Genomic DNA, 23,229 nt, shown 5'->3' with positions numbered 1-23,229 from the left:
CCACCATGTTCGTTCTGAACAGTGGCAAATACTTCAGAAGCTCTGAAGATGGAAGCTCTCAAGAAGTTCTGAAGAACTCAAGTCAGAAGTTCTGAAGACCAGATGTTCCAGTGGAACGGTCCAGAAGCAGAAGACTCAAGTTCTGAAGACCGAAGCTTTTCTAGCTCTGACGATCAGAAGTTCTGAGGAACTTGTTCAGAAGCAGAAGTTGCAAGGTCAGAAGAATCCAAGCTTCAATCTGACGATGATCAGAAGCTTCACCAACGTTCATCTGAAGCTTCTTGATCTCAAGTCAACCGGTGAAAGGACAGGTCGCTTTCACAGTACAACGTCGTAAAATGGCTGAACTTGTTTTGTTCGTTAGGTGTTTGTAGACTTTCTTTTAAATCGGCCAAAAGGTTGAAAAGTGATCAGTGATTTTTTGCTGAACCTTTTAGAGGAAATTTTTGTCATTTACCTTTTTGTTGGTGTTAACCAAAAGGTTGAAAAGTGATCAGTGATTTTTTGCTAAACCTTTTAGAGGAAATCTTTGTCATTTACCTTTTTGTTGGTGTTAACTTTTTGGAAAACTTTTTTAATGTTTTGTGAGAAAAAAACTTTTATGGGGTTCATTTGCTTTTGATCATGGGTATAAAAGGGACTGGTGTTGAATGGATATCAGGCATAAACGTTCAACATTATTCTGAGAACAAAAATTTGTGTCTTTACATTGGTAATTCGTTTTTGGTTTTTGATGCCATCGTCTGTTGCAATTGATCCCGTTGTGACCCTGTCCCCTCCAAATCACAATTGGAGGATCAAAGTGAGAGTTGTTCGACTATGGATTGCTGATGGGTTTGCTGGGGAAAACAAACCTGCTTCAATGAAGTTGATTTTACTGGATCAACATGTATGTGTGATGTTCTTTTACGCTTTGTTTTTTTTATTGTTAGTATTGTGATATTGTGATTTTTTTGCTGAATATGTATGTTAATTTTTCTTCATGTCCCTTAGATTGATTTTGTTATTTGATTGTACTTCAGATAATAATGTAATATTATGTGTCATTTTAGGGTGGAAAAATCCAAGCAACTGTGAGGAAGCTCATGTTTAGGAAGTGGGGTGAACAGTTCGTGGAAGGAAATGTTTATATCATTACATTTTTTCACTTGATCCCCAATTTGGGTGCCTATCGACCTACTGATCATGCTTTTAGGATTCTTTTTAATCCTAAAACTAAGATCATTCCAGCTGAGAGTAGCATTATCCCAAGGTGGGGATTTTCTCTGAAGGATTCTGCTCAACTTAATGATGATGGCTTCCAGACGGAATACTTAGTTGGTGGGTGTTTTTTAACAATGAGCCTAGGCTATAGATTTTGTTTGAAATTTTCTCATCCAAATATTTCGATGTAGATATGATTGGTTTGTTGACAGCTACCTCTGAGGAAAGGACTTATGTCAAGGATGACATTGTTACAAAGATGATGTTGCTTGAAATTAGTGATGACAAGTATGGCCTATCTTTATTTAAGAAGGATTTGAATATTTGCTTCAGCCTTCTGTTGTAAGTTATTTCCTGTTACTATTTTGTATTTATATGTGTGTATATTTTATTTTTTAACAGAGGAAAACTGGAGTGTGCCCTTTTTGGAGAGTATGTTCAGATTGTATTGGACTACCTTAGTTCTAATCCTTTGGAAAAGCCTGTTGTGGTTCTCCAGCTTGCAAAGCTTAAGTCATTTAGAGATACTTTTTTATTTATACAAGGAATGATAATCATATTGGATTTCCACTTAATTTCTGTTGTTTTTATTATAGGTAAGAATGTTCTTCAGAATGTAATGAAAGCATCGAGGATTATCTTTAATCCTGAGGTTGCTGAAGCTGAATCTTTGATGGACCGGTTAGTTTTGAGATGTTTGTTATTTGTAATTTTTAGGTTGACTTGTTTCTGAATTTTCTGATTTGTCTTTTGTTTTATTGTAGCATATCTGGCCTTAATATGCAGGCCAATCAACCTGTGGGGCATATTATTTCTCCTAATCCTTATGTTCCAATTTTTGAAGATTTTATGAACAACTATCCTAAGAAAACTATATGTGCTTTGAATGAAACTACTGAGGTATTTTGCTATTTTTGTTTTCCAGATTTAAGGTTATTGGTTGTGCAAAGTTAATAGGGTTATTTCTCTGGTTTGTTTGCAGGATGGATTGTTTATTGTTTATGGAACTGTGGTTGGTTTGTTGCAAGATGATCCATGGTGGTATTTTGCATGCAAGTGTCACAAAGCTGTGACTTTTGATGATGGATTATATTTCTGCCTCGGTTGCTATAAGCATGTTATGGATGTTTCTGCAAGGTGCTGTTCTTGTGACCTGAAATATGAATAGTGTTAACTTTAATTGAATTTTTGATATTTTTAGTAACCAATTTTTTGCTTTGTAGATACAAGATTAAGCTTGAGGTGTTTGATGGCACTGATTCTAGAAATTTTCTGTTGTTTGACTCTGATGCTCATCATCTCATTAAGAAGTCTTGCAAGGATATGTTGGGAAATTTGAAGGTATCCATTTTATTTTTGTCAGATTAGATAACCCGCAAGTAAATAATAACATGGAACACAATTTGTGGCAGATGTGAATGCTTATTTTAATATATTTTGTTCTTGTGTATAATGAATGAATTTCATTTTATTATTGTAGGATCCTAAATCTGCTGAGATTACTCCCTTGATGGAAGAACAATTGGTAGGGAAAGAATTGCTGTTTAAGGTGGAGAAGAAATCTAATAATTTTTTCCAGTTTGATGACTCTTATTGTGTGAAGCGTATTTGTGATGATCCTTCTATTATAGAAGCCTTTAAGGCAATTTCTGCTGCCCAGACTTCAAATTTGGTAAACCATTGAATAGATTAATTTTGTTTTCAATGGGTTTTCTTGTGTTTATTTGGAATTTGGAATTGATTTCTGACTGATGATATATTTTGATGATGTTTAGGCTAGATGCCCCACTCCTTTGACTGTTGTTAATTCTGCTGGAGATAAGGTAGCAGTTGAGGACCCCTCTGAGTCCTGTGTGGTTTTATCCCCTGAGGTTCTAACCCCTTCTCTTGGTAGTGATCCTTCATATGTGGGAAGCTCTGCTAACATTTTCAAGAGGAAGGCTGATGAAGATTGTAAGAAACCTCCAACTGTTCCTAAACTGAAGATGAAGAATGTCAAAGTGGAGAAGAAGTAGTTATATTAGTATGAAATAATAACCAGTGTAGTGTGCTTCTTTTGATCTATGGGTCATATAGCAGTTTGGTGGTTTCTCTTTTGTGGTATGTGTGATGATAATGGCATGGGTATATTTTGGGAGTTATGGCCTATTGTAAAATAGGAGTTTGGTGTTGTGGTTAAGTATGTTACTAAGTATGTTACTAAGTACTATGGTTATGTAACTTGCACTGGTTTGCAACTATGTTGCAGTTGTTAATTAATGAAATATGTTGTTGTGTATTCTGTGTGACTTTTTATATTTTCTATATTTGGTTAGTGTACAATAGAAGAACATTATAATTAGAAATAATGTTTAATGTTTAATTGGTTAAAATACAATATATTTACATTGTGAAGCTGATTGATCAGAGTCAGAGGGAAAGCACAGATCCTCTGACCGTTGTATCTTCTGATTCTGAACTCAGAGGGAAGTACATGGTATTCCGAGTTTCTTGCTTCTGAACATCAGAGCCTTCACTCTTCAGAGTCTGGATTGTCATATTCTTCTACACCATCAGAGCTTCTGAGTCGTCAGAGTCGTTAGAGGAATTCCTTGCCTTTGTGGAGGAAGTACAAGAGCTCAGTCAGTTTGAACTGAAGCTGCTGGAAGAGAAAGAAATCATAGAAAAGAAGCTCAAGACTTCAGAAGAAACTCTGGAGAGGGATGAGCTAAAAGACAGTCTCAACAACATCCAGTATTCACTGGATCGTCTGGAGAAGAAGAGGTCAGAGCAGCGCCAGGAGTGCAGAAGAATGAGGAGGGATCCTCCATTCTAGACTTTAGAAAAAGAAAATGTATAATGTAAACATATGATGATTATGAATAAAGAAAATATTTTGCAAGCACAGAGTGACAAATATATATATATATATGCATATATAATCACAAACGAACAAAGCAAAATAAAAAAAGAACTAAAAATTAAACAGAAGTTAAAATCAAACAAAGTTAAGAGGGAAAAACGAAGAGATCCTAAAGCTAAGGTTTATCAGTGCGACGCAGAAGTTCCATCATCATTTGCTTCATGTCAATCAGCATGGACTCATGAATATCAAGACGTTGTTCCATGATGTCGAGTCTGGACGAGCTTGATTGTGTAGAACTGGAAGGAACATTCTGAGCAGCTTGAGGAGCTGGATTTGAAGCAGAAGCAACAGGAGTAAAAACCACTGGTGCAAGTGCTTGGCATCTAAGTGCTTCAGCTTCAGCTTCAAGTCTTTCTGCCTCTAACCGAGCTTGTTCAGCTTGAGCTGCTGCTTGACGTGCAGCTTCTTCTGCTTGTTCTTTCTTTCTTCTGGCCTCTTCAATAGCTTCAAGAAGCTTATGTCTCAGTTGTTGTTCATGAAGAGCCACTCTTCTGGCAATTCTCTGCTTAGCAGCTGCTATCCTCTGATCCCTTTCAGCAATGAGATGACTCATCATAGCAGAGACCTGAGCAACTAACCAAGTACTCAGATTATCCCATTCCTCAGCAACAGAGTCAGGATTCTCACTCAGGTCAGTGTGACCTTGCACGTTGCGTAGCATCAAAGAAGCTTCTTGATTAAACACATTGATGCACTCGGAGAGAGAGGTGGGTCTGAGGTGAGTGTAGGGAACTATGGAGAGGTATTGGTCTGGAGAGGTTGGGTGATTGCTGCTGTGTGCCTCAGAAACACCTTGAGGAGAGCCAATGTTAAAGTTTTGAACATGTTGTTCAGAGGCATCAAGGTGAGGTTCAGAGGTTTCAACCAGAGGATTGGGTGATCTAACCGAAGAGTGGTTAGACACAGATTGTTCTGGGTCTGGTTGAACTGACTCTTGTTGGATAGGGTCAGGTTGAGCCTGTTGAGCTAAAGGGTCTGCCTCATGTAAAGGATTGGCCAAGATAGGTTCATCTGGGTCAACTAGACGTTCAGGTCTAGGGCCAGGATATCTCCTAGGGCTTGGACAGGTGAGGTAGTATTCTTCTAGGCTAGACACCTTTTCTTTTCTGACCTCCACGAATTTACGATTGGATTCAGAGTTGTTGGAAGGGGAGGAGTCAGCAACATTGATTGGGAATGATACAGGTGTATAGGCAGTAGATGAATCTGTATCAGTGGTTCTGGCAACCAGACGTTCTGATGTTCTGGGGACAGAGTGATCAGAAGTTCTGGGTCCAGGTTCTGGTTGGTTAAGTTCTGGTTGGTCAGGGATGATGGGTTCAGAAGTTAATGAGTTGTATTGGATGGTAATAGGTGAGGTTGGATCAGAGGGTCCGGTAGGTTGGTTCTGAAGCATATTCCAGAGAGGTGCTTCATTTGGAGAAGGCTGGAAAAATGAAGACCTTGGTGAATTGGGTGGTGAAGTGGTTTGTGTGGCTGGTTGGGACTCTGGGATAGGAGTGAGTGGGTTGGAGGAATGTTTCAGCATAGCAGAGATGGGGAGTGCATCAAATGTATCTAAATCATCATCAGAAGCAATAGCAGACTTACTTGATGATCGTGCTGAAGACCGAGTCACTCTGACAGGAGTCTCAATCCTTTTGATGACTTGAGCAGCAGGTTCCACATTTGTAGGCTTCACCACAAGTCTGACTTGTTTCTTCTTTTTCTTAGGACCAACGTTATCATCACCACCAGCATCAGGCTTGATGGTTTCATCATGTTTCCTCTTTGGCTGGTCAGCCTTATTCTTCTTCTTCTGAGAGCCATCAGATTCCTCAGCGGATTCTTCTAAGACCATCTTCCTCTGAACTTTCCTCTTGGGAGAAGATTCAAACTCTGGAGCTGGCGGTAGTCTTCGGAAGAATTCATCTAGATCAATTTCAAAGCCTTGAGCCCTTAGGTCTTCAACATAGCACCTAATAGCTTCTGGGTTGTCTGCCTGTGTCCACAGAGGGTAGTCATTTAGAGGCACCCTTCTCTTTCTGATTTCAGAAGATGTGTCTTCATGAGCTGGGGCGATTTTCTTCTTGACCAGACCCATCTTCCTTAGAGAATTGGCAGTGAAGACATCACTGACAATGGTGGTCAGATCCTCTATGCATCCAACGTTGACCAGATCTTGCACAAGCTTGCTCTCAATGAAGAGATCTGATAGCAATCTCCCAAAAGGGATATACTTGATTGCTGATTTGATGGAGGCAGTAGTTCTGGACTTCTTGATACACTCCTTCAAGTAAGAGAACAGGAAGAAGGGAAGGCAGATCTTCTACTTGTCTTGAATGAAAAATAACATCGCCTTCTGGCTGAAGTTGATGTAATCTGGGGAACTGCCCTTTGGTCTCTGGTTGATACAGTTGAGCAGAATCTTGTGCCAAATTCTGAGCTTGGGATGAAGGTCCAACACCTTGTAATCAGTCTTGCCCGGTTTGTATGTGGTGTACAGGGCCTTGTTGGTCATATCCTTCGTTTTGGGTTTCAGCTTCGATTCAGTGAGTTGAAATCGATACCCATGTGCAGACTCTGCACCCAGTAGGTTCACAAATGATTTCTCTGTCACTATGATCCTCCTTCCAAGAATGTGGGATACCACCTGAGTGTCATCGCAATCAGCGTGTTTCCAGAATTCCTTGACCAATTTGTCATACACCGGTCCTCGAAGCCTGTTGAAGTAATTTTCCCAGCCTTGAAAACGGACTTCAGGACGAATGTCATACCCATTTGCAGCAAGATTGTCTAGGTCGAATCTCCATTCTGCCAGTACTTGAAGTTCTTCAGGAGCATACACACAATGAACGGCACAACCCCGTTCTGCAATCGGAATTACTTGCTCTTGACCTTGATCAGGAGCTTCAGGACCCATTTGGCCTGTAGCTTGACCCACAACCAGGTGAGGGAAACTTGTTGCTTCAGCGGCTTCATTTCTGGTTTGTCTCACCATTGTTGGAGCGGTTGAAGGTTTTGGGTAGAAGATGAAGGTTAAAGATGAATAGAGAGCGAGAGAGAGATCGTGGGTAAGCGGTTTTTGAAAAAACAGAAGAGAGAGAGTAAAAACCGAAAGTGTAGGAGATCGTGTGTGTATAGTGGGTTTTGTCAAATAACAGTTGTTGATTCAAAAAGCATTTTAAGATCAACGGTTAAAAATTAAAGACATGATAGTAACAGTAAATACACGTATCACACACAGGAGAGAAGCACATGTACACACATCATGACAGACTGTCACACAGGCACAAGGAACTATGCATCAGAGATACTGACACACGTGTTACTGTCTCAGCTTCAGAGTCAGCACCAATGGGTACATACACTCTGATGGAGTTACCTTCTGGACTAGACATCTTCTGATCAAGAAGTATCATAGTCAGAGGTTCTGATCGATCTTCACTCTGGACAAAAGTCCATATTCAGATTTTTCAGAATAAAATTAAATCTATCCTCTGCTAAGGGCTTTGTAAAGATATCTGCCCATTGATGGTGAGTATCAATAAACTTCAGAAGAAGTACGCCTTTTTGTACATAATCTCTAATAAAGTGATACTTTACCTCAATGTGCTTTGCCCTTGAATGTAAGATAGGATTCTTACTCAATGATATTGCAGCAGTGTTATCACAATAGATTGGGATATTGCTCTCAAGGATCTGATAGTCTTCCAGTTGATGTTTCATCCAGAGCATCTGGGTGCTGCATATTGCTGCTGAGATATATTCTGCCTCTGCAGTTGATAGAGCAATTGTTGATTGCCTCTTGCTTGCCCATGACACTAAATTGCTTCCCAGAAATTGACAATTTCCAGAAGTGCTTTTTCTCTCTGTTCTATCTCCAGCATAATCAGCATCACAATAACCTGAAACGAGCACATAAGTGAACACTAAATAATATATCTGGCCTAGATGCAGTTAAGTATAGAAGTGAACCTATCATACCACGATAGAGCTTCTGACATACTTTACGACCACTTTCATCTTCTTTCTCCAGAATGCATGTAGGATGCATTGGAGTCTTGGCCATTGTAGATTCCAGCATATTGAACTTCTTCAGAAGTTCTTTAGTGTACTTGCTCTGATGGATATATGTTCCTTCTGGTGTTTGATCAACTTGTATTCCCAGAAAGTACTTGAGTTCTCCCATCGTACTCATCTCAAATTCAGCCTGCATGATCTTAGAAAATTCTTTGCATAGAGATTGATTAGCAAAACCGAATATAATATCATCAACATAGATTTGCACAATTAAGATATCATCTTTATAAGTTTTGCAAAAGAGAGTTGTATCTACTTTACCCCTTAGAAACTCGTTGTCCAGAAGGAATGAGCTGAGTCTCTCATACCATGCCCTGGGAGCTTGCTTCAGACCATAGAGTGACTTCTTCAATTTGAACACATGGTCTGGCTTCTTCTCATCTTCAAAACCTGGGGGTTGATGAACATAGACTTCCTCTGAAATATAACCATTTAGGAAGACACTCTTCACATCCATATGATGAAGAACTATGTTATGATTCACTGAGAAAGAGATCAACAGTCTGATTGCTTCTAGTCTTGCTACTGGAGCAAATGTTTCTGTGTAGTCTATTCCTTCCTGCTGGCTGTAGCCTTGAGCAACTAGCATTGCCTTGTTTCTGACTACATCTCCTTTCTCATTCAACTTGTTTCTGAACACCCATTTTGTAGACTTCTGATCAGGGGAGCGCTTCGTATAGGAAGTTGTGAAGCTGATTGATCAGAGTCAGAGGGAAAGCACAAATCCTCTTACCGTTGTAGCTTCTGATTCTGAGCTCAGAGGGAAGTACATGGTCTTCAGAGTTTCTTGCTTCTGGACATCAGAGAACTCTTCAGAGTTTGGATTGTTAGAGTCTTCTACACCATCAGAGCTTCTGAGTCTTCAGAGTCTTTTGGTTGCCAGATCTTCTGGATCTCCAGAACTTCTGGTGACTGAGTCCATATCAGAGTTTGTAAGACTTCAGATTTTCTGAAGCTTTTCCACTGTTCAGAGTGAACATGGCGAATGCGAAAGCGTTTCTTGGGTCACTCTTTATGCACAGTGCTTCTGATTTGTGTGAGACAGAATCAAGGTCAGAGCCTGTAAATAGCACACTCAGAAAAACACGTTAGAGTACCATAATTGTTCACATCATATTGTACTTAACTGTGACATTTCTGCCATGGGTTACCTTTTTCTTGTATGGAAAACTGTTTTATAGGTTGGTACTGCTAAAGGTGAGTAGTCAAGTGACACTCAGTGCAAAATTTATTTTTGGTCTTTCTATATTGGATCATTTGAAATTGTGTATCTCCTTTTAGTCAGAAAAAGTTGTTTTTCTATTTAAAATTACTTTTTCTAGCAATTTAACTTTAATGGAAAGAGTTTAAGAAAGTCGTTTATAAGCTGGTGTCAATGGCAGACAAGTGAGATCCTCATTTTTATCATATTACCATTTGAAATCCTATTTTGTCTAATTTTCTGGGAATTATGAATGCATTTGATAGAGTGGTTGACCTCTGCCCACCGAGCTCCAAATGGAAAATAAAAGTGAGAGTTATTCGTAGGTGGTTTTTACCTGCTGTTCTTATAAATGAAGCACCATCTACTTTGGAGATGGTTTTTATGGACCAAAATGTATGTATAATTTAGCTTTTTCATATTTTACTATTCAGCTATTAGAGTTGAATAATATTGCCTAACCTCTATTTTAATTAGGGAGATAAAATACAAGCATCTTTAGGGAAGGCCATGTTCCGTAAGTGGGCTCACCAATTTGTTGAAGGCAGTGTGTATGAGAAATCCTTTTTGATTGTTTTGCCTGCTAAAGGATCATTCCGTGCTACTAAGCATGCGTATAGGTTATTATTTAGTGGGAAAACGAAGGTTATTGAGTCGGACTGCAATTTAATTCCAATGTCAGGATTGTCACTTAGATCTTCTGAAGATCTTAATTGTCCTGAAATTCAAACTGATTTTTTAGTTGGTAAGTTAACTACTTGATTTGCATGATTTTCATGTTTATAACTTGCAGAATTGTTTTATTTTGGTTGTAATTTTATTTTTATGATTATTGATGTCAGATATGGTGGGGTTGTTAACTGCTATTTCTACTCAGAGAATTCAATTAGGTGGATTGGAAGAAATGAAGATGATTATGATGGAGTTATCTGATGAGAAGTAATTTCTCTAATATTTGGGATTATTGAGAGAGTCTTTCTAATTGTATGTTAAAAATTAGTTTAGTTAAGTGTTGATATCATCTAATTTATAACATTTCTAATAGGGGTAAAGTTGTATTTCTTGTGCTTGGGGACTGTGTGAGGATTGTGACTGAATATTTATTGATTCATACCAATGAGAAGCCTGTGGTTGTTGTCCAATATGCCAAGATTAAGAAATGCAGACGTAAGTTTAACTGGTTTGTTGATTGTTTGAACACCAGTTTCTTTCATGGCTTTGTATTTAATTTATGCTTATTTTGAGATATAGATGGTTGGTCAATTGGTGCATAAATTTTTTACTCGCTGTAGGTGCAAATTTGCTTCAGACATTGATACCTGCTGCTAAAATTAGCTTAAATGCTGATATTGACGAAGTTATATCGTTTAAGAACAGGTATGCAAACAAGTTTTTGATTTGATTAATCAAATGTAAATAATTTTATTTTATTTTATTTGAAAATACTGATTAATGTATTCAACCATATTTTTATAGGATTCTTGCAAGTGGTATAGATGTTGGTGGACCTGTGGGTGATCTATCTTTTCTGAATTCTTCGTATCCAAAGATTGATGAAATTAGAGTGATATATCCAATTCAGGTATTTTGCTGGTGGAAAATGGATTGTTAAATCTAGATTTGGGTATAGTCTTGTCATTTGAAGTTTGTTTGTTTGATGCACTAATTGATTGAGGTGTTTGGATGTTTAGGACTTGAAGGATTTGGATTATGTGTATTCTTTCTATGAACCAATGGGACATAATGGACTCTGTCTTAATGTCGATGAAAACTATTGCAATGTTTATGAAGTGTGTGATTTCGGCAGGTCCATAGTGTTTAATTACTATGACATATGGGAAGCATATGAAGCTTCTTCTTTTTGTGAAAAAAAGGCAGTGGTATGCTGATTGATTAGTATGAAATCTAAAGTGCAGTTGGTGTTTTTAATTATCTGTATGTTAGTTTAAGTTTTTATATTCTTTGGTGAATGCAGATAAATATTTCTTGTGGGGGTTTAGCTTTTGAATTTGATAAAACCGAAGATGTTGTTCAACATTTTGTAAGTACAGAAGGTGGAAGTGAGGCCTCTAATTCTATTATTGGAAAATCTTTGTTACCATGCAAAAGGTTGTCTGTTGAGGGATCTTCTAAGGATGATGATGAAGGTTGTGAGAACAATTGTGCTGATGTTAAGGCAAGGAAGATTTAGGTGATATCAAATTACTTGGAGTGTTAGGTTGGAGTAATATTCAGTACTATAGATTTGTATTTTTTTGGGGTTGATGTTGGAAGTATCTAATGTAAGCTATTTAATATTTAAATTTCTTAGAAAGATGGAGTATGGTGTTTATTGTATATTGTAGTTGTCTAATTTATTTTGTTATCAAAGTTGTATGCCGTAATTTTCCTTCTATGTGGACTGGAAGTTTTTAGTTTTCTACATTTTAAGAATTATAAGACTATTGTATCTGGATTTGTAGATGTCATCTGATAAAGATAATAAAGGGAGATAATATGTTGAGTCATGGACCATTATATTTTATTTAACCTTTGTAATTTTTATTTATATCTTTGTTTTATAAGTAGTTCATATTTTGATTTGTTCGATAAAGCAAATAAGGTTAAAATATATTTTATGGTTTTTTATTTTGTTTGGGATTTGATTAAAAACGATCGAATGCGTATAATTGTTATAAGGATATTTTATTTAGATTTGATATATTTATTTATTTAATTTATATGTGTTTTTTTTAGTTATATCGTGTGTAATTAATATATCATCTGGCCAGGGTTGTTAGTTAGGCAATTTTTTTTTAAATATGGTTGCTGCAATCTAAGTATCCAGGATATTGAAATTATTTTTAATAATTATTTATTTGTTAATATAAAAATATTTAATAAAAATAATACTAATAGTTTAGTTTAGTTATTTGAATAACTATTATTAGAATAGCATCAAAAGATTAGTGATTAACCTTTTTTTTATAATTTGGAAACAATTAAGTGAAATTTAAATATTTTATATTAATTAAAAAATTGGTAGTATAAGTTATAATAGCATTATTTATTTTTTTATCAACAATGAAACGATTTAACTTTTAAAATTATAATATGTTAGAACTTGTATATTGTAAAATTTTATTTACTAAAATTTAAATTTATTTTCCTTGGTTATAATTATTTGTTATTATAATTCTTGAAGTTATTTTCAATATGATATTTATAGATCAAACAATATATTTAAAGAATATTTAAAATAAAACATGTGATATAGTGAACATCAAATACCTTTTTTGAGATTTTTTTTATTTTTTACTATATTTGATAAATTATTTTGTAGTGAAGTTTATGTTTATTATTTATTAGTTAGTAATTAATGGTATTTACATAAAAAGATATTTTCCAATTTTAAGACAACTTTTTTTAATTGATATATAAATAAATTGTGATCTTGTTTTATTTTCTTTTATTTTATATAATAGTGATTGGGCTTTTTGTGTGGAAAAACTTTGAAAAGGATTTGACATTGGCTTCTGTTATATACACGTGTGGTTTGCATTCAGAATGTCAATAAGGGAAGATTTTGTTAGGTTTAGAAGGATCTGGCATATGTGGTGTTCCCCTGTTTCGTATTTTGGGTAAGTTTCAGGTTGTAAAGGTGCTGCTGATTTTTGGGTAAATTGACAGGTTAGGGGCAAGGTGTCTGCCTTTTGAAGTGTTGTTTTCATGAAGTGGGCGTGAAAAGGGATATGGTGAATTCGAAAAGTCTTTTTGCCGCTTTGTCCATTATCTACTTGTTGAAGGTGATTTATATGTCATCTATCACACTCTCCAGTACGTGTCAGGTATTTGGTCTTGCTTGGTCTATTTCCTATTGTTGCTTTGTTGTCTTGTTCTTTTATTTAGTCACAAGGGAGAGTTTGTTCTCTTGACCTATGTTCATTTATGAATGTTTCTGTTTTCTAAAATTATATAATTTCGTTATGTTGAAACAGCTGTTTTCTGTTATAGAATTATGGGAATGGTTGTGGGAATTTTGTTGTCCAAATAATAAAAGAGGGTGAGTAGGAATAAAGTAAATTAAGTTATATAAGTTGTGTATGGTTTGTGCATTGAAATTATAATTTCAGAGTCTTCACTCTTCAGAGTCTGGATTGTCAGAGTCTTCTACATCATCAGAGCTTCTGAGTCTTCAGAGTCTTTTGGTTGCCAGATCTTCTGGATCTCCAGAACTTCTGGTGACTGAGTCCATATCAGAGTTTGTAAGACTTCAGATCTTCTGAAGCTTTTCCACTGTTCAGAGTGAACATGGAGAATGCGAAAGCGTTGCTTGGGTCACTCTTTATGCACAGTGCTTGTGATTTGTGTGAGACAGAATCAAGGTCAGAGCCTGTAAATAGCACACCTAGAAAAACACGTTAGAGTACCATAATTGTTCATATCAAAAGGTTAACTTGTAATCATCAAAACATAGAGTTGTACTACTAGATCAAAACTTGATCTTACAATCTCCCCCTTTTTGATGATGACAAAACTAAGATTTTTGATGAACAATTCTTAAACAATAAACTGAATTCACTCAGAGTTTAGGGATATAGAATAAGACTTATCCTGATGTGAATAGTTTATCTTGTTCATTATGAATTCAAGCCACCACTTGATTCTGAGCTTAGCTCCCTCTGAATCTAGATTCTGAGCTAAATAATATAAGAGTTCAGAGTGAAAAACTCATGACATAGATGAAATAGAATAATCAGAGCACATAAGTATTCAGAGTCAACGGACAAGGTATCAGAGTTTTGGGTCGGAGTCAAACTAATATCACTTCAGAAGAAGTGAAATGTATTCCTTGTATTTGCCCAGTGACACATCTATGGTCATAAAAGTGGAACTCTTAAATTCTCCAAAAGAAAAATAAATCACACTAACACATCTTACACATCAAAAACTGGGTTGTACTCCCCCTTTTTGTCATAAGCAAAAAGCCTGGGGTGTGAAAAACTTAGCTTGAAGTACAAGGTACTCCCCCTTAGAGAATTTCTAAGTTTGAAGAAAAAATAAAATGATACAAGAATCAGAGTTAGGCGAAATAAATAGAAGAGTTAATGCAAAAGAAGAACGTTTACCACCGGCCAAGGAAGTAATGAAAGGGGTCAGTTACCAAGAACTTAACCTCGAGAAACTGTAGAAGCATTAACTTTCAGAGAGAAAGTGAAGCCTATATAAAGCGATGGAGAAAGAGGGTAAGCTTCACAACTGGAACAATTAAAAAAAATGGCATCATACATGGAAGCACTTGAAGAGCTCAGAAGGAAGGCCTGTGAGGAGGACTTGTTCCTGAACATAAGGCATCCAGAGGGTACAACGACCATATCAGAGCTAACGAGGACACTGCTTGAGGAGGACCTTCGTCCAGAGCTGAAGAACGACTTGAAGGAATTTCTTGCCTTCGTGGAAGAAGTTCAAGAACTCAGCCAGCTTGAGCTGAGGCTACTGGAAGAAAGGAAGACCATAGAGGAGAAGCTCAAGACAACAGAAGAGGTTCTGGAGAGGGAAGATCTGAACGTCAGTCTCAACAACATCCAGTATTCACTGGATCGTCTGGAGAGGGAGAGGTCAGAGCAGCGTCAAGAGTGCAGAAGAATGAGGAAGGATCCTCCATTCTAGACTTTAGGAAAAATAAAATGTATGATGTAACGCAATGTATTTTAATCAAATTTGGGTTACCATAAAGTATTAGTGGGAAAATTATTTTGTTCTTACTTTAATAGTATAGTATATGTAAATACCTGATTTATGAAGTATGTATAATTTTGTTATTTGAATTTGGTAGTACGCTATTTATGATAGAGGTTATATGTATTCAGTACATAACATAGGGTACTTGACTAAGAGAAGTTCACATAGCATTGTAAAAAGTTAACATTTATTAGTAAATTTTTGTCATTCGTGGAAAAGTTTTTTTAGCTTATGTTTGTTCTAGAAGCTATATTGGTACGATGACAAAATATAAGGATGAAGAGTTGTTTTATCATGTAAAAAGTGTAACGCATTAAAATTTTAAAAAATTGTGTACTAGAGAAGTATTGACTTTTGTAATGAATTGGTTACTTTTTTGGGAAGAATCATTTTCATGAAAAAGTGACTCTAAGTATATTGGATTTAGTTTGCTATAGAGGTAATACCTTTAACACCCGTGGAGGCAAAAAAAACACATTTTCAGTATAAATATAGTACAAGTAGGTTGTAAAATTTCATTTGTGAAGAGCATGTAAGCTAGGTGATCATTGTGTTTTGTTTATTGCCCTTATTTTCTAGGGAGGAACAATTGGTTTTTTTTTCTGGCATATTCATTTAATTAGTATCATGTTTGTTAAATTTTTAGGTAATTAGTGTGGGCAGATTTGTGGTGCTTTGTCATGGCTGGTGTTCCTAGAAAATATAAAAGAGTAATGTCGTCCAGTAGCAAATCAACAGGTAAATATGTGTTCCTTCTATATCAATTGTGTGAAAGAATTATGATTAAAAGTGTTTGATATGAATATATGAAGAAGAGCTGAGCTTATTAATCCTTTGTGTTTTTTTTGGTAAGGTATTGGACAGGGATCGGTGCCCTCATTATCTGAAGAAAGAACAAGGGGTAACAAAAAGAAATGTTTTCCGAGAGGCCAAAGATATATGCGCCAAGAGAAATTCAGTTGAGTTAATTAACTTAGCATGTTAATTAGTAGTGATTATTTTGTTGTGAATGTTTTTTTTACCTTAGTTTTTATCTTTTGGTAGTGTGCTCAAGGGTTACCTCAAGTTTGGCTAATGACACTCTTTATGATGCTATGGATATTTCCTCGTCATCGGTGTCGACTAATGCTGGTATTTTTTTCTAATGGTTTATAATGTGAAATTTTGAGTGAGTGAAAAATGTATAACTTGATTTTAGAAATTTTTAAGATAAGTAATATTAACTGTCAAATGAACGAATTATCAAAAGTGGGATTATAAAGATGACTGTTTTTGAGTTAGTAGTTTAAATCCAAGGGGATGATTTTGTGGATTATAAAATATTACAATGGAGGTTATTTAGGTGTCATATGATATGATATGAATCTGAAGTTGAAGAAATTAATATAAGGTATACTTTTTAAAGTCCAGTACAAGAAGATGGCGCGAGTGATGTTGGTGTGGATAATTGGATTAGTAGAGATGATAAGCGGCCAGGGTATATAATTTAAATAATTTTATGGCCAATTTTTGGTGTCTAGGACAGTTCATTTCCATTTTCGAACCATGATTTTGATTTTTAATTTAAAGTATTGTTTGGTAGACATTTGTGAATGGAATGTCACATTTGAGTTCAGTTCTGTGATTGTTATGTTTTTATGATGGAGCAGAAGAGAAGAAAATTAAATGCTCTTGGAATATCACATTTTTGTTCTTTAGAAAATGGTGGAACATAATGAAACACACTCTTAAAAATTTAAATGGTCCATATTGCTCCTAATTTATATTTGAAATATTTATCTCCAAATGGTTTTAAATTGCATCTTTTGTAAAAAAAACTTATTGACAAACTTAAATAAAAAATTATTTTATTCAAAAAATTCACTTAAAATAAAATAAATTATTTTTTTAAGTAAATATTTGTAGATGAAATAATAATAAATTGCAACTATTTGTAGATGAAGTTCAAACATTTAGTGGTTGTTCATCAAGTGATGAAAGTGAAGATAGTGAAGATGGTGAACGAGATGATATGCCTTGCAGTAAAAATTTAGATGAGTTTGAGGGTAAATTATTGTTTTATGATATAAATTTGTAATTAAAGGTTGATTGTGAAAAATTTTCCATGTAAGTGTTATTGAATTTAAATGCAGAATATTCTGATATTGGAGACATGAAGTATGAGTGTCAGTATTGTGGGGCTTTGCATTGGTATGCTGAAGGAGTTAGAAAGAAAAAGAATAATATTCCCACAATTTTTTCTCTGTGTTGTCTAAACGGAAAAGTGTTAGTTCCTTTCTTCAGGAAGCCACCGACTTTATTATGGGATTTGATAATGGGAAATGATGTTCGTAGTCGAGAATTCTTAGCAAATATAAGAAGTTATAATAGTGCTTTTGCTTTTACTTCATTTGGTGGAAAAATTGAAAGTGGTCTAAATGACGGAGGCGGTCCACCACAATTTGTTATTAGTGGGCAAAATTATCATCGTATTGGTAGCTTGCTTCCAAATGTGGGAGAGACTCCTAAATTTGCCCAACTTTATGTTTATGATACTCAGAATGAGATCCAAAATCGAAGTTCACACTTTAGGTACGTAAATGCTATTTTTTCTTATGAATGTTGTATATTATGTTTTAATGTTATTAATATTTTTGTTTTATTGTTTAGGAATTCGGATGGAAGTTGTAAGCTAAACAAATCCTTAATTGAAGATCTTTTGGCAATGGTTGATGAGTGTAATGTCTTGGTGAAATCATTTCGAAAGGTACGTGATTTCATTTCTATCAACCCATTGTTAAGGATTTCTCTAAGATTGTTTAGGGCTAGACCCAAAGACCCAAGAGTGTACAATTTACCTTCTGTGGATGAGGTAGCTGGTTTAATTGTTGGTGATTTTGATTCTACTGATTGTGGTCGAGACATAGTTGTTAGTTCAATGGATTGTAGGATCACGCGCTTACCACTACGCCAAAACCAATTGGTGTTAGTGAGGGCGCAACGTTATTTCTTATAGCGTAGCAGACAGCGCCCCGTTTCGAATGCTACCTGCAGGCAGGATGCTGGCCCACCTGGACCCAACAATCCCCCCCCAGCACCTGCCAGCCAAACTAGCTGCACAGCATGCCTTCCGTGGGATTCGAACACGGGACCTGGCTCTGATACCACTTGTAGGATCACGCGCTTACCACTACGCCAAAACCAATTGGTGTTAGTGAGGGCGCAACGTTATTTCTTATAGCGTAGCAGACAGCGCCCCGTTTCGAATGCTACCTGCAGGCAGGATGCTGGCCCACCTGGACCCAACATGGATGGTACTCTTAGAAGAATTCATGAGACACATGTTGGGTCCAGGTGGGCCAGCATCCTGCCTGCTAGGTAGCGTTCGAAACGGGGCGCTGTCTGCTACGCTATAAGGAAATAACGTTGCGCCCTCACTAACACCAATTGGTTTTGGCGTAGTGGTAAGCGCGTGATCCTTCAATTGGTATCAGAGCCAGGTCCCGTGTTCGAATCCCACGGAAGGCATGCTGTGCAGCTAGTTTGGCTGGCAGGTGCTGGGGGGGGGGGATTGTTGGGTCCAGGTGGGCCAGCATCCTGCCTGCTAGGTAGCGTTCGAAACGGGGCGCTGTCTGCTACGCTATAAGGAAATAACGTTGCGCCCTCACTAACACCAATTGGTTTTGGCGTAGTGGTAAGCGCGTGATCCTTCAACACACACTTCATTTTTACCGTTGCAATATCCTTTGCTTTTTCCTAATGGAGAAGATGGATATAAAGAAGATATTTTGTTTCGCCAAGATGGAGATGGTCGTGTTTTTAAAAAGAGAGTACGAGTATCTTTGAGAGAATTTATTTCTTTTAGAATTCATGAAAGAATGAGAGAGGATTCAGTTATATTGCGTAGTAGAAGATTATTCCAACAATTTCTTGTGGATTGTTATTCGATGATTGAGGCTCAAAGATTATCATATATCAAGGGTAATCAAAAGACAATACGTCGGGACTTCTTATCTGGATTGGAGGAGGCTATGGAGAAAGGTGATGTCGATTCAGCATCAGTTGGAACAAGGATAGTTCTACCTTCATCATTTACTGGTGGAAGAAGATATATGTTTAACAATTGTCAAGATGCAATGGCAATCTGTAAACATGTTGGATATCCAGATCTTTTTATAACTGTTACTTGCAACCCAAAGTGGCTTGAAATTCAAAGGTGTGTTTCTGAAAAAGGCTTGAATGCCTATGATCGCCCTGATATCTCGTGTCGGGTTTTTCATATTAAAGTGAAGCAGTTAATGCGTGATTTGAGGAAAGGTCAATATTTTGGGAAAGTCTCAGCTGGTTAGTAATATTTCAATTGAATATAATATATATATATGTAGATATTGAAAAATATTAAATGGGTGATTAATTTATTTATAGGAATGTATACCATTGAGTTTCAAAAGAGGGGACTTCCACATGCCCATATACTTATTTGGTTAGCGCCTGGTTCAAAGCTAACAACACCAGAGAAAATTGATTAAGTTATATGTGCAGAGTTACCTGATCCAGTTGCTAGCCCGAAACTATTTGAAGTTGTTTCTATGTTCATGGTCCATGGTCCATGTGGTAGTAGTAGGAAAAATTCTCCGTGCATGGTAAATGGTCGGTGTTCCAAATTTTTTCCTAAGAAATATGTGGATAAGACCTCATTTGACATTGATGGTTATCCGACATATCGAAGGAGGAACACTGGTGTTTTTGTTGAAAGACGTGATGTTCAATTAGATAATGGGTATGTTGTTCCTTATAATGCAAAATTGTTGATGAAGTACCAAGCCCACATTAACATTGAATATTGTAACAAATCGAATTGCATCAAATACTTATTTAAGTATATCAACAAAGGAGTTGATCGGGTTACAGTTTCAATGAAAAATGAATGTAATGAAGGACAAAATGTGCCGGAGGTTGATGAGATCCAACAATATTATGATTGTCGTTATTTGTCTGCTTGTGAAGCTGCTTGGAGATCATTTTCATTTCGTATTCATGATCATTGGCCTCCCGTTCAGCGATTACCTTTTCATATGCCCAACAAACAAGTTGTATTATATGGTAATGAAGAACCAATTGATAGGGTCGTTCAAAGAGGTCAGATGTCTGAAACAATGTTTACTGGGTGGATGGTTGCTAATATGATATATGAACATGGTAGGCATTTGACATATGCTGAGTATCCGCAGTTATTTGTTTGGCATCCTAAAGATAAAGAGTGGCGACCACGCAAAAGAGGGTTTTCCATTGGAAGAATGAATTTTATACCTTTGGGGTGTGGGGAGGTATATTATTTGCGTTTATTGTTAAATCTACAATGTGGATGCACAAGTTATGCCGATTTGAGAACTGTTGATGGTGTTGTTCGAGTGAGCTTTCAGGAAGCATGTTCTGCCTTGGGATTATTAGAGGATGATAAAGAATTTATTGATGGATTAATTGATTGTGCTGAATTGTCAGGTGGTATGTCTGTTAGAAAGTTGTTTATGGTGTTGCTATTATCTAATTCAATTGTCACACCAGGAAAAGTTTTTGAGGAAACTTGGAGGTTGTTAGCCGATGGAATTCTTTATAAGCGAAGGAAATTACTTTGCAATCCAGGTATTTTTTATTTATTTATGTATTTGTTTATATACATGTATATATTTATGTTTTGTACATGTCATTTCTTTGTGGTTGTTAAAGTAATTGTTATTTTGACTTTATATAAATTGTTTTATTTTATCTAGCTTTGCGTTTGGATGATCAGACTTTGAAGACGCTTTGTTTGGTTGAGCTTGAAAAAATGTTAGTTAATAATGGGAAAACACTAAAGGATTTTCCTGGCATTCCGTATCCTATTTCAGATGAAGTCCCTCAGTTTGAGAATGTCATGTTGTTTAATGAGTTAAGATTTGACATTGATGATATGTCAGTTAAACATAATGACCATTTGATGAAGTTGAATAATGGTCAAAGGAAAGTGTATGATGAGGTTATTGATGCAGTTAATAAATCAGATAGAGGATTTTATTTTGTCTATGGTTCAGGTGGTACAGGAAAAACTTTTCTTTGGAAAACTCTAAGTTATAGATTAAGATCTGAGCGGAAGATTGTGTTGAATGTTGCATCCAGTGGTATAACATCTCTTTTGTTACCTGGTGGGAGGACTGCACATTCGTTATTTAGTATCCCACTTGTGTTAAATGAGGATTCATGTTGTAATATTAGGCTGGGTAGTAACAAGGCAGAGTTGCTTAAACATACAAGTTTAATTATATGGGATGAGGCACCTATGGTTAATAGGTGGGCATTTGAGGCTGTTGATAGAACCTTGCGTGATATAATGGAAGTTGGGGATGTTTATGGTGGGGGAAAGCCCTTTGGTGGAAAAGTTGTGGTTTTAGGGGGAGATTTTAGACAAACTCTTCCTATTATCCCGAAAGCAAGTAGGGAAGAAATTGTAATGGCTACTATTAACTCATCAAGACTATGGAAATTTTGCAAAGTCTTAAAACTTACTGAGAATATGCGTTTGCATGGGAATGATTCTTTACATGATTGTGAAAAATTGGTTGAATTTAGCAAGTGGATACTTGATATTGGTGATGGTAATTTGGGTGATTACAATGATGGTGAATGTGATTTAGATATTCCACATGACTTGATGGTTCCCTTTAAAGATGATGTTGTGTCAAGTATAGTTTATTCCACCTACCCTGATATTCAAAGGAATTTTTTTGATGAGGAATATTTTATTGATAAAGCTATTCTTGCTCCCACTTTGGATATTGTTGATAGTGTGAACCAGTTTGTGCTTTCCATAGTACCTGGCAAAGAAAAAGTGTATTTAAGTTCAGACAGTGTAGTCAAAGTTGATGAAGATGTAGCCATTGATGCAAATTGGATAACCATTGAGTTTTTGAACGGCATTAAGGGATCTGGACTTCCTGATCATAGGTTGTGTTTGAAAATTGGAACGCCCATTATGTTAATGAGAAATATTGATGTTTCAGCTGGGTTATGCAATGGAACTCGGCTTATTGTGTTGGATCTTAGACCAAATTTGATTTATGGGAAAGTGCTAAATGGAAATAAAGCTGGCACAAAAACATACATCCCACGCATGACTATTGTTCCTTCTGATAGTGGTCTACATGTTAAAGTTCAACGTAGGCAATTTCCGGTGTGTGTTTGTTTTGCAATGACAATTAATAAGAGTCAAGGGCAGACGTTGTCTCGAGTGGGGGTTTTTTTACCGAGACCTGTTTTTTCCCATGGTCAACTATATGTTGCGTTGTCGCGTGTGAAATCAAGGGATGGATTGAAAATTTATGTTGACCAGACAGAGGTTCCGCCTTTGGAGCACACAAAAAATGTTGTTTACAAAGAAGTATTCAAAAATTTAAGTTGAGGTATGAAGATGAGTCAATTGCTAATTATATATGTTGGTCCCCTTATTTAAATTTAGTATAGGGTAGGTTTAGATAGTGACAATTTTTAAGCAAATACTATGATAAATAGTAATTTTATGATTTATGTTAACTCAATATTTATGATAGTTAGTTTATTTTCAAATGAATCTCCAGATGGGGAAGGTCTCCTATGTACCATTTAATGGAAGGCATGGATTCTCATAAATGGTAAGTGATTTTAGGTGTACATTGCTTGAATGGATCTTGTAGCCGTGCTCTTGTATTGCTCAGTTAAATAACAGATTTGTTCAACTAAAATGAAGTATGGATGGCCATTTTTTGTACTCTAAGTGATGGTGTTGCAACACTCTCTTTTGGTGGAGGATATTGGTTTTTTTGATTGATGCAAACTCGTGAGCTCCCATTAGAATGACTTTTGCTTCCTGGTTCCTTTTTCACAAGTCTACGTCTGCTGGTTATTTCCTGGAGGTACAGATTCTGTATTAAGAATTTGGTGGAAGGTTTGGTCTTGATTTTGGAAGGCTTACCAATTGGGTTTGGGTTGAGTATTAGTTTTCTTTGTAAACACCCTTGAAAATTCCTCTTGACTTTTCAAAATAGGTACTCTTTTTCCTTACTAGGTTTTCCCAAGGGGGTTTTATCCTAGAAAGGTTTTAATGAGGCATGTTTTGTTAAGTCTATTTTCAAGGGGGTATTAGGTG

At 36.2% G+C, this 23,229-nt stretch overlaps 2 protein-coding genes across 2 annotated transcripts; both read left to right on the top strand.

Annotated features, from left to right (window-relative positions):
• Nucleotides 1-733: 733 nt before the first annotated feature.
• LOC130718309 (replication protein A 70 kDa DNA-binding subunit C-like) lies at nucleotides 734-2,276 on the top strand. The gene is made up of 6 exons (XM_057568881.1): nucleotides 734-889; nucleotides 1,053-1,320; nucleotides 1,395-1,491; nucleotides 1,606-1,884; nucleotides 1,968-2,103; nucleotides 2,232-2,276. Exons 1-6 carry the CDS (start codon nucleotides 734-736, stop codon nucleotides 2,274-2,276), a joined length of 981 nt encoding a protein of 326 aa, XP_057424864.1.
• Nucleotides 2,277-15,772: 13,496 nt separating this feature from the next.
• On the top strand, nucleotides 15,773-22,506 carry LOC130718297 (uncharacterized). Its single transcript, XM_057568853.1, has 9 exons — nucleotides 15,773-15,830; nucleotides 16,137-16,223; nucleotides 17,030-17,137; nucleotides 17,225-17,282; nucleotides 17,376-17,663; nucleotides 17,742-18,016; nucleotides 18,840-19,415; nucleotides 19,614-20,714; nucleotides 20,843-22,506. The coding sequence occupies exons 1-9, from the start codon at nucleotides 15,773-15,775 to the stop codon at nucleotides 22,504-22,506; spliced, it is 4,215 nt and encodes a 1,404-aa protein (XP_057424836.1).
• The last annotated feature ends 723 nt before the right edge of the window (nucleotides 22,507-23,229 follow it).

Source organism: Lotus japonicus, chromosome 1 (assembly GCF_012489685.1).
Source record: "Lotus japonicus ecotype B-129 chromosome 1, LjGifu_v1.2".
Classification (NCBI taxonomy): domain Eukaryota; kingdom Viridiplantae; phylum Streptophyta; class Magnoliopsida; order Fabales; family Fabaceae; genus Lotus; species Lotus japonicus.
The sequence above is the reverse complement of the archived record's forward strand: the minus strand, read 5'-3'. Positions and strand labels throughout refer to the sequence as shown.